The following is a 12,533-nucleotide window of genomic DNA, read 5'->3' as shown; positions in this document are numbered from 1 at the left end:
CCTTCAATAAGGTATGGCATAAAGCCCTACTTCATAAGATTTCCAGCTACGGTATAACTGGAAATGTTTTCTCAATCATTAAATCATTTCTCTCTGATAGGCTCATAAGAGTAGTGGTTTATGGGCAGAAATCAGAGGTCCGCAGTATTAATGCTAGAGTCCATCAGGGGTCCATCCTGGGCCCAACTTTCTTCTTGATCTCCCAAAACACATACTTAAATCATTCGTTGACATCTATGCTGATGAAACGACCATCTATGCCCACACATCAAAGGCCGTAAATGACAAAGTTCTCTCTGATTCTCTATCTTCTGATTTTGAGTACATGGTACAGTGGGGAATGAGGTGGCTGGTTACCTTTAATGCATCTAAAACCAAGCTCCTATCTTTACATCATCAACGCTCTGACACTAATTGAAATGGATGGCTCTCGTCTAGGGGAGGTCCCATGTTTTGATAAGCTTCTGGGTTTGACCTTTACTCCTGATCTGAAATGGAACACATACATCAAGTCTGTTGCCAAGGTTGCTGGAAAAATGGTGGGATCCTTCTACCATTCTAGAAGATATCTCACTACTGATGCAATTCTCTATCTATATAAAAGTCAAGTACGTCCAAGGATGGAATGCTGCTGCCATATCTGGGCAGGAGCTGCCAAAAACAGCCTATCATGCCTTGACAGAGTACAAAATAGACGTTGTGGCTTAGTGAGGGTTGCTCTTTTCTCTTCCCTGCAACCTCTCTCTCACAGAAGAGACGTTGCGAGCCTATCTTTGTTTTATCGTTATTTTCATGGCAAGTGCTCGTCTGAACTCCAATCTCTGGTTCCCCCTCACCAATCTTTCACGATAAACACCCGTCTAGCTGAAACCACTGTCAATAATTTTCCCCACTCTTTATCTGTGCCTAAATCAAAACGTAGATTCCATGAACAAAGCTTCTTTCTTAGAACTGCACACTTGTGGAACTCTCTACCGCTTGCCTGTTTCCTCCTGACTTCAACTTGGATGTCTTCAAGTCCGACATAAACAAATTCCTGATGAACCACCCCCTTAAGTAATGACACTTTATCAAATCTCCAATAGTAACAAATGCTACAACACTATCCCATTGATTACTGTACACGCAATAACCCTTATCCCCGAGTGGCTTCTGGGCCTTGATAAGTGATGACCTCCATGTAAAAAAAAAAATCGGAAATGGTGAAGGCTGATCAATTGAAAAGAGGGGATGACTTTCGAAAATATCGTCGAAAAAAGCGCCCCCGCCCTGTAGAAAAGTGTCTAGTTGAGGGTGAAGGAATTAATGTTTTTAGCCAATTTTTCGATAGTTGTCTTCCGAAGGGTCGATCTTTAAAACGATTCCGATCTCGTGAAAATCCATATATATATATATATATATCTGAAAATATAGGTTCTTTTTTACTAATTGCCCCCCAAATCTTAATTTTTAAATTTTTTTATTACATTTTCACCCTAAACAAGGCACATTGCCACTTTGGTGTAGCGGGCTACTATCAGGGACATGAGCTACTGGGATACTATGTAGGGAGTTGGGCAGCAAGATCTCGGTTCACATTACACTTGAACTTCTACATGTTAATACAGTTGGGGAAGCAGGGACCCGGAAGAGAATTTCAAAGTCTAACGGTTCTTGGGAAGAAACTAATTGAGTAGAAAGCTCTCTTACATCTAGGGATCTCTACTGTGTAGGGGTGGGATTTAGCTGGTTGTCGGGTTTGTCGAGGGTATTTACGTCGAGAGGACACAAGTGCTTGCAGTTCGTCAGAGCATTCACCATTAAAATACTTGTAGAACAGGCAGAGGGATGCAACATTTCATTGGTGGGACAGAGGCTTAAGCCGAGATGACAGTTCAAGACCTATCAGGTTGGAGACTCTCTTTTGAACCTTGTCTAGGAACAAGAGACGAGTAGCAGATACACCGGCCCAAATATGACAACAATACTCCATACATGGGCGAATGGTGGCCTTATAGAAGTACAGGATACTTTTGGGCATTAGTAGCTTTCTAGCACAGTAGAGAGAGTCTACCTTTCTCACAGCGGTCCTGGCAATGCTCTCAATGGAATTGTTCCAATTCATGTTTCCTGTGAACGTTAGGCCGAGGAGTTTAAAAAAAGTACTTTCAGTTAATGGATCTTTGGCCATTGCTATTGGTGGTAGAGAAGATTTCTTGTAATTATTGAAGGAAACAAGTTTAGTTTTGGCAGCATTGAATGTGACCATCCATTTTTGTCCCCATTCCACTACAGATTGGAGGTCGTCCTCTAGTGTTTCTGCCATTTCTTTAGATATGTATTCATTTGTTTTCATATTGTGCCTGTTATAGAGCGTGGTGTCGATTGGCATTATAATCTTCAAAAAGCCTGAAAATTTTCATGTAGTTTTGTCCCTTAGAACCAAAGATATTAGCATTTCAATATTCAATTTGGCTATGGGTATAGCTCCATACATAGATGTACCACCTTTTTTGACAATTTTTTGAAAAAGTTCGAAATCTCGGCAACTATTGATAAAAATTTAACAAATGAAGGCTCGTTGGAAAGCTACTGACCTGAATTGTGTAGTGGGCTGTGTGACATTTGCCCTTAATGATGCTATTGTTACAAAAAGTGTGGGATCACCTTTCTATATTAATTTAATGTAAAATGAGTACCCACTTTATGGCCACTTTTTAGAGAGGTTATACTGTTTTTTTTTTAGGGGTGGTGTTTATTGTGGCCTGGTAGACCAACATGAAACCTACATTAAAAGAACTTGTTTTCAATAGGTTTTCGGGTGTGCTGAAAACAAATATCACATTTAAATTTATTTTCCGGGTAATAAGAAAAAATATGCACACGTTTGCGCGTACAACAATTGGCCATTTTGGTAGTTAATGGCATAATGGAAACATATTATAAGGTATTTGCAGCTTCTCTTCCAATTTTCAGATTTTAACCATGTCAAAATGCACTTATTTTCTTTTGATGGATTGATTGTTGCTATTTCTTCTGATGTGTTAAGGGCATACTAGATTCATTGATTGATATAATAATTAAGTGATTGATTTGGTGCTACGAGACAGATACTGTCAAGAATTTTAAATGTCAACTGACTTACAGGAGTAAATTATAAGATGGTCAACATCATAAACTTTGGAATATAGTTTTTTGTTATTTATTCACTAAATTGCTCTGTAATTACATTGAACTTCTTAAATAAGCATTGGTATATATTATATGAAAATATATATTTTACAGAAATATATATATATATATATATATATATATATATATATACACACACACACACATATATATATATATATATATACTGCGTATCAAATTATTAACGAGTTTACATTTTTTAAATATTTAAGGAACGAGTGAATAAAAATCCATGAAACTTTGAGAAAGTGCTTACAATACTATTCAGCTACTCCAGTCAGAAAATAAAAGTATTTAAAGCAGTATTAGCGAAACTATGGCAGAAGATAGGAATATCTGTTGATTTCAGTGTGTCAAGTTATTAACAAGGTTGAGAAAAAAACACAACATACCCATAACTTGTTTACTGAAATCATTTTCAAACATTAAATGAACTAGGAAAAATCCTTAGAACACAATAACTACATAGCAATATCTACGTTGACATAATTAATAGAGGATATGCGATCCTTTTTTATGAATGACTTTTAAAAGACGTTGGTCCACAGAATTAGTCATATTTGCGATTTCGTTAACAATTATTCCTCGCGATACCGCTTGGAGAGCATCCCACAACTCATCTTAACTCTTAAATTTGCATACACTTGCATAGAGGCGTCGCTTCATGATACTCCAAATACTCAATTGGGTTCAAATCTGGTGAATTCGCAGGCCACTCCATCTTCCGTAGCCCAGAGAACCCCAGCTGTTGCAAATACTCTTTGTTTTGTTTGCTGCATACGAGATAGCATTATCCTGCATAAAAATAATGCTTCTTTTGAACGTCAACCTTTGCTTCTTCAGCCATGGTTCAAAGTGCTCTTTCAGAAAAGCTATGTAAGCATTTGACGTCATTTTTACGGCTTCTGGGACTCTCCATGGGCCAACTAAAGTACCTCCGATAATCCCAGCTCAAATCATTATCTCACCACCACCTTGTTGGTGCCTTAAACGCTGATGACTATGTCGTCCATTTAGGACCAATCTTTTGCTCCAACCATCTGAGTCATCAAGAGTGACACTTCAAGAGTGACACTTCATCCGTGAACAAAACTTTGGGAAAATCCGTTTTCATGTTGTCCTCTGCCCATTTCAATCGGTTTTGTATGTGATGTTGCTTTAATGGAGGCTTTGTTACAGGCTTAACAAACTCTGTCACTTCTTTCAGAAGGTGACATCGAGTACTTTTTTAGACATTCTTCAATCTGGCTTATTCAAAGACTTCTCGACTTGTCTGCCCAGGGGTTTTAACAACTTCACGTTTAATTTGGAATAGAAAACGGCGTGAAACAACTCTAGATTTACCTTTATCAGCTCTCTTTGTAGGGTTCTTGACAAAGTTCTTCACAGTTTGATGGTACCTTCCTATCATTTTCAATATTTCGAGGGTAGTTTTACCTTTTGCTAGATGTTCTGTAATAGTACTCTTTTCAGAACTACTCAAACCACCTTTATGACCCATTTTATTGACGAAATAAACTGCCTTGTTAATAATTTGATACACTTCAGATACCGTGGATTCAGCAATTACGATGGCAAGTCGTTTACATTGCACAGAACAGTACGAAAATTTCACAGTATGTGCGGTTCGGCATTGCCAGTATTTTCGAAGCTTTTGATACGAAACTACCAATACGTTTCTGAAACTGGTAAAAAAATGTTATCTTAATAATTTGACACACAGTATATATATATATATATATATATATATATATATATATATATATATATATATATATATATATATATATATATAGGCGCGTTTTTGGTTGTTTCATAAAGACTGATAATCTATATTATTTGAGTTATTCAGACTACTGTTCTCATCTTGAGTCTTATTCACACAGCGTTTCGTCTCGACAAGATACACCTGAAGAAGGTCGGAGGTTTCACCAATCCACATGTGTGAATAACACTCAACATGAGACCGGTAGTCCGAATAATCCAACTAATGCAAATTACATTACAATGTTGCCCATTGTTGGCGACTGAAAAAAATAAAAACAAAAAACGACGACGTGTAATATTATATGATTGAAAAAGAAGCGAAGTAAACGTAGGTTGAATTAAAATGCTATTTATTTGATGTGTTATTAAGCTATCAATAAAATATGATAGCTCGTAAAACAACGGGAGCGTTTTTTGAATGTTTATAAATTTGTGAAAAATGGACGCTAATCGGAAAAGAATGCGCCCAACAATGAAATAATTAATACAACAAAAGACACCATAGACAAAGTCAAGTAGCGCTATTTCTTTTAATAGAAATTGCTCCGCTCCAGACAATGCATGTTATCACTTAATATAAGAAACTAGAAATACCGCTTCAAGATAAAAAAAAACTAGCCAATAATAAGTATTATATAGATAGATGAACAAAGTTTAATTTCTTAGAACTACATGAGGAACTCTGTTCCGCTGGCCTGCTTTCCTGCTGACTACAACATGGTCTTCTTCAAGTCCAATGTAAACAAGTTCTTGTTGAACTGTCCCCTTAAAGAAATAAACTCTACCCAAGTTCAACCACTAACGATCCCTAAACTGCTCTTGGTGACAACCGCACACTCATTAACTCTTATTCTGGAGTGGCTCTTGCGCCTTGATAAGTGGTGACTCACTTGTAAAAGAAAAAGATTCTGACACATAAAACAGCAATTACCCCCCCCCCCCACCATCCTTTATCACAAACATCGCTGATGGAATGTGAGGATTAAAGGGCACAATAAGGGAAGTAATTTTAAAATTTACTTCACTGCTAGTAGAATACCCGTCCCAGGGCAGGTGAAAGTAATAAATATAGCATTAATTATAAATTTTAACGTTTCTTTCTTTCTTTGGGGAGGGGGTTATCGTACTTCTTCCCATTTCTCATGTTTTTTTTTTCTCTTTCTTTTTCTCTTTCGTTGTTTTTGTTTTATATTTTCTCAGCGACGTCGCTTTGCACGTTAACTGCAAATATTTATTGGCAGCTTCTATGTGCATTTCTTTCCTTATTTACTGATCTTCATGTTAAGATTTGACTGTCACTTTTTCTTTTCTGTATTTAATGGATGATTGGAAATGTTACTCATTGATGGCATCTCATATGGAGATCATCATATTTACCAGATTCTGGTATCTAGGTCTGTATCGAATTGTTTTACAAGGTTAGGTAATGCTCTTATAGTCCCTCGTTTGTAATCAATAATTAACAGATCTTCAAATCTCACACCCTCAAAATGGAAAACGTTTGGACTATAAAAATGACAATGTATTTTTAGAACAATGAGATTCGGCGCTAATAATAGTAGTACACAAAGACCATGACCAATTTCCGGGCAACGCTGAGTAACCTTGTTAAAAACTAAGTATGGATTAAATTTGTTTCTGATTTTTTGAGATGAGGATTCGTATTATTTGGATTATTCAAACTACTGTTCACATCTTGAATTTTATTTTCACAATATTTCAACGGATGTAACCTGCGACCTTCTTCAGGTGTATCTCGGCTAACTCTGGAATCTTTCTGTTGAACTTGGGTATTTGCTCGAAATTTTGAACGGAACCCTTTAGTCCACAGGGGTAGCATGGTCTCGTTCCATCAAATATGACTGTGTACAAAAGTAATTCATAATTGTATTGTTAGGGGCCCGTGGTATAGCAGATAATGTACTTAGCAAAATTTAATTGTAAGTTACACTCTTCTAAAGGTTAAAGTTCCAATCCTCAACGTGGGTGACATTCAATATACAATAATGAGGGTGGTATTGTTTATGTTAGCGCTAATTTTTGTAGTAGTTCTTGTCCTCTAATTCGCTTTATAGGTCCTGCACTAACAGACAAGGTTCCAACCTCTGTGCCATCGCCACAAAGTTACATCTTTGTGCCTGTTTTATATGCACTTAAATGGAGTGTGTTCTGATGAACTCATAGCATTTGTGCCCCCTCAATGTAATACCCCCGACTAACAAGACAAGCGGGAAAAGCCCACCCCTTTACTCTTGAGACCCCTAGATGCCGAAAAGTCTTCTACCCTTTTAGTTTGTTCCTTTAGACGGCTAGACTTTGGAATTCCCTCCCTGTTTCATGCTTCCTTAATTGTACTAAAACGCAGAAGTTTAAATGCAATGTGAACAGATATCTCTCTGCCCAACTCCCCATAGACTCCTATTAGACATAATCCAAAAAAATAGTAACCCCTTACGTCGAAGTGGCGATATCATTTGTTAATGGTGAAAATGAGTAAAAAAAACAAACAAACAAACAAACAAACAAACAAAAAACTCCCCAATAATCCTAAGCGATAAAACCGGAAGTCAAAAGTAAGAAAAATTTCTTATTCTGGTTGTTCCTTATTTTGGGGTGCCTCAAATTTATTTGATCCATAAATAATTGATGTGATGCTTGTTAGTAGTTAGTGGGAAGAATAGAGCCGAACTGCAGAGCGAGTTTTTAGTAGCTTTATTAATGGCGAGCGCTAGACCGGTAATGTTTACATCCGGACCTCTGTGGGTAGAAATGAATATTTTGTACAGTACTATAACATCCCTCTGTTTAGTTCTGTGTGTATACCTGTGTGTGTTTGTGTGTTTGTGTGTGTGTGTGTGTGTGTGTTTTGGCCTTTTCTTTTGCGTTTGTTTTTTTGTTTTGGTGTGGTATCTTATGTCCTTGCTTCATAGTATCAGTCCTTGTATCATGAGGGTCTTTTTATCGTTCTGCCAGATTTAGTTTGTAGTAGGCCATACCTGTTCTTATCTGGTAGGGATGTGTTTATGTTAGGTTTCTTGGTTTCATTTCTAACCTTTGTTTCTTCTGGCTTGGTTGTATTATGTGTGGTATCAGGTTCAGGAATATCAAAATGAACTTTCTTAGTCACTGAGAATAGCACGCAGGTGGGTGCAATTGCGGCAGAGTCTTGTGCCATTTGGCATTTCCTCTATATAGCTCCTAGGTCCATCGTCATTTCCAATGATGGTTCCAGGATGCCATGTGTCATTTGGCTTGTTTAGTACCCGCATACACTAACTTGGGTATAGTGCCATAGCTGTGGTGGTCATGTTGAGTCCATGCTTGATGACCTCGCATGTAACTGGTCACGGTGGTCTTCCTTGCCTGGTTCTACCAGCTGGGTAGGGTGGTTTGTATAGGTCTGCCAAATAGTATTTCGGCTGGTGATGGGAGTTTGCTGTTTAGTGGTGTTGCCCTGACCTGTGTCTCACATGCCTCTCCGTGAAGCCATATGCCAGCATAGTGAGGCGAGCTTTTCACATGTCTGATGCCCCAGGACTTTATAAAACTTTGGAAGGCATGTCCAAAGTACTGGGAGCCATTGTCAGTCATAATTTCGTCCGGACGACCAAAAAGCGAGGTATAATATTTCATTTTGTCTGCCTTACTGGTTACTGGCACTAGCATTTCGGCGATGATGGGATACTTAGAGTATCTTTCAACAGTAAGCAGAAATTGCTGCCCATTGATCTCGAATAGGTCGGATGCGATGAGCTTCCAAGGCTGGGAGAAAATTTCATGTGGGAGCTGTGATTCGTACCTGTGTGCATCAGGATATTCTTGGTAAAGCATGCACGACCTGCACATATCCTTGTTAATATTGACTCAGTACACACTTTCTCTGCGTGTTTTCTCTATGCCTTGATGGGCTTGGTGAAGCTGGTGGAGGATGTCCTCTCTCATGATATCTGGGATGAGTACTTGTTGGCCCTTGAACAAGATTCCAGATTTGACGGCAAGTTCATCGTGGAAGGATTAATATGGGCGGATCTCTGTGGGTATCTCACGGATATTGTCAGGCCATCCCTGGTGTATGACCTCCTTGATGAGATTCATGGTTGGGTCTTTTACTGTCTCATTACATAGCATCTTCTGCTTTTCACATGAGAAGTTGATGGTTGAGATGGTTTGGTCCTCATTGACCTCAGTATCTATGCTGTCCACTCTCTCATCCAGCTTGATTGATATGTTGTTCTCGGGGTTAGGTAGTCAACTTAGGGTGTCAGCAAGATCATTTCGCTGCCCAGTCTGTAGCTAATTTGGTATAAGTAGCCCTGGATCTTTAGCAACATGCGCTGCAACCGGTGTGGTGCTGAATGCAGTGGTTTAGTGCACATTGTGACCAATAGCTTATGGTCCGTGATGACAAAGAAGGCTTTTCCATAGAGGTATGTGTGGTATCAATGAATACCATGCACTACGGTCAACATCTCCTGTTCGATGTTGCTGTATCTGGTTTGGGCATCGGTTAGTGTTTTGGAACCAAATGCATCTTGGATCAGTGCCACTACCAGGCCCTTCTGTGAAGCATCCACTTCGAGTGCTTCGCCTGATCATAGTATAACATGCGTCATGGGTGATCATTTCCTTGAGCTGGTCGTAGCACTTTTGATGGTCGGGGTCCCAAACCAATGGTTCTTGGGATTTGAGAAGACAGCGCAGTGGGTGAGCTTTTTCAGCAAAGTTAGGAATATATGAGGACAGGTAAATCAACATACCCAAAAAACGTTGTAATTCCCCCTTATTTTGTGGATTTGGCATTTCCTTCATGTCGCGCACCTTGTCCGGATCTTGCTTGATTCTGTTGGGGGTGTAAACATTTCCCAAAAAAGACATGCTGGATTACTTTATGAAGCATTTTTGCTGTTAAAAATGAGCCCCATTTCAGCCGCTTGAGCCATGAGATTACGCAAGTTTTTGTTATGGTCCTCATCGTTCTGACCAAATACTGCTACATCATCGGTAATGCTGGCTACACCATCTAGGCCTTCTAGGATTTTATCCATTTTTGCTTAGAAGGTATCTTGTGAGACGTTAAGGTCGAATGGTAGACGTTTCCAGCATACTCGTCCGAATGGTGTCTTGCAGGTTGTCACCAGCTAGCTTCCTCATCCAGGTGGATCGACCAGTATCCCGCCTTGGCGTCAAGTTTGCTGATGACCTTGGCTTTTGCAAAAGCTGGGGTTAGTTCCTTCAATGAGACTCTTAATTTCCCCCTTTAATTTGTCCTTAAGGTGGATGCTGCATTTGCGTGGGGAGGGGAGGGTTCTCCACCTTCCTTTAGTAGGAGTTTGACAGTCCCACTAAAGTTGCCAATTCTGTGGAACTGATTTGGATATTCTGACATCAGTTAGGTGATGGAGGAGATAGCTGCAGTTGAAAATCTTCTAAAGGTGTCTATATGGATTGTGATTAGCTTTATGATGGAATGTTCTTAGTGCAGGTGGGTTGCACTGGAATTGATTTTCATGTAGAGAGTGTCATGCGTTCTGTATTTTAGGTGAGGTGGCCTGATGTTCAAGGCGCTAACAGTGATGGAGTGAATCAACAGGTTTATTAAAAATGAAGAAGGTAAAAACTGAAAACAAAAAGAAAGAATAAAATAGAATTAGCGTGAAGTTTAGTGTGGAAGGGGAAAGCAGAAAATGCTTAAAAATACGTCAAAATTGATTAAGTCCAAAATACTAACGAAATAGAAAGTAAGAAATTAATCAAAGTCCCAATGTGGAAACGAAATAAATGAAAACACTTACAGCGAAGGTCTGACGTCGAGGAAAGAAAGGTGAAGGTGTAGCAGCTAAACTCTCGTGGCCGTCAACATATGGAAAGGGAAAAAGGTAAGCCCCGGTATTAGCGATGAAAGGTCACAAGTTGTCCCCTCCAAAGAAAGGGAAAGATGAGGGGCAATAAAAAAAAAGACTGTGAGTCACGACAAACTGTGAAAGACATTTCCTTAATGTAAATAAAAATTATAATGAATTCGTTTACTTTCGCATTTTAAATTATTGTTGCTGATGTATTTGTTATTAATTTTGTTCTTGTTATTGGTGTTCTTGAACAGGAAATTGAACCAGGAAGAACAGATTTCCCGAGAAAAACTGGCTGATATTCAATCGGTATTGGAGCTTGACAAGTGGAAACCGGCTCTGCCTCTCGTAAGAACTGAGCTCTGCAAGAAACCTGAAGAGAAAATGAAGAAAAAATAACAGAATTACAATTTCTCGTTTTAGCAAGCGGCTCGACCAAATCGGAATTTTCCGGGCAGTTTGCATAAAAACGCTGGAAAATGCCGAACGAAAGTTTTGTGATTTTTGTTTGGGCAAATATTTGAAATGAAAAATTAATTATTACTGTTATTACAAAAATAATTCATTCTAAAATTTATTTGAAAAAAAAAAAAATGAAAATATTTTTTGTTGTTACGAAGAAAATACGATGAATAATTTTTGGAGAATTTTTACGAAACTTTAAAAAAATTATAAATCAAATCAAGAAAAAACTCATTGTAAGCTATGTTTGATTAATAAATGCTTAATTTTTGAATAACAATTAATAGCAAACAAAAGAAAATTGATTTTTATATGATTTTTCTCGTACAAATCAAAATGAATATTTATTCATTTTTTTTAATAATAAACCAACGAAAGAAAAAATGTCTTCATTGACTCAGCGTTTCCACATATGTCGGCATTTTACGTAAACTATGGGGAAAATTCTGACGATAGCACGGTTCTTATTCTAGATAAATATTGAAAATTACGCGAGAGAAAAAAGTGGAAAAGAATTTGTGTGGTTCAGCCATTTTGTTTTCGAAGTTTTGCAAGACCAAGCGTACAAAATAGTTTTTTGAGATCCTGTTGTCTCGTACAAAAAGAAAAGATGATGAACATGTTAAAAATACAATTTTAAGTATTACTTAATAAAAAAAATGCTATAAGCTACCTGAACAATGTAACGGTTCAGAGAGCATTCCAAATGCAGATTCTTTTTAAAAATAAGCATATTTATTTAAATTCTAATAACCGTTATTCTAACTGTTATTATCATTTTTTTTTCAAATTTTACTTTTACTACAATTCACATGTGCATATTAGAGCATAGAGCCAATAGAAGCGGACTTATAAAAATTTTTTCGATAACAACAGAAGACTAAGTCAAGTGACAACATGCTGTGTAAAAAAATATTGTCTGTATTTTTCTGATGAATGCTGTTATATGGGTCGAAAATTAAAAAATTAAGTAAATTCATTCATTCAAGTGGTGTCCTGTCTGGTACAGGCATTGATGGCTATGGCTCTCCACCTATCTCTCTCCCTTAAGGCATTCATGAATTCATTGTTGTTCATCATTCAGAACCCTTTTCACACTGTTTTCTCGGCAGATTTTTTTATGTATTGCCATACCTTTCTTTGCAGTTGTACAGGCAGTAGGTTGCAGTTTCTTTCTGTCCGAGCAGTGCCCATATTGGGCGATTGTCCTGAGTAGCTAAAGAGATCTTCTGCCCAACACAAGATACAAAACTATGGACAAAATTAATCTTGACTGCTCCCATATTA

The 12,533-nt window shown here is 37.9% G+C and overlaps 1 protein-coding gene across 1 annotated transcript in view; it reads left to right on the top strand.

Annotated features, from left to right (window-relative positions):
• Positions 1 to 11,967, top strand: part of LOC145286260 (uncharacterized) — a 42,186-nt gene extending 30,219 nt beyond the window's left edge. The window contains exon 7 of the mRNA XM_080135081.1: positions 11,039 to 11,967. Coding sequence (XP_079991207.1) covers positions 11,039 to 11,183 — 145 coding nt within the window. The 3' untranslated portion in view covers positions 11,184 to 11,967. The remainder of the gene's footprint in view (positions 1 to 11,038) is intronic.
• Positions 11,968 to 12,533: the final 566 nt, after the last annotated feature.

This window comes from Euprymna scolopes, chromosome 10, assembly GCF_053919585.1.
Source record: "Euprymna scolopes isolate OS-2025 chromosome 10, ASM5391958v1, whole genome shotgun sequence".
NCBI lineage: Eukaryota > Metazoa > Mollusca > Cephalopoda > Sepiida > Sepiolidae > Euprymna > Euprymna scolopes.
This window is presented reverse-complemented; position numbering and strand designations above follow the sequence as displayed.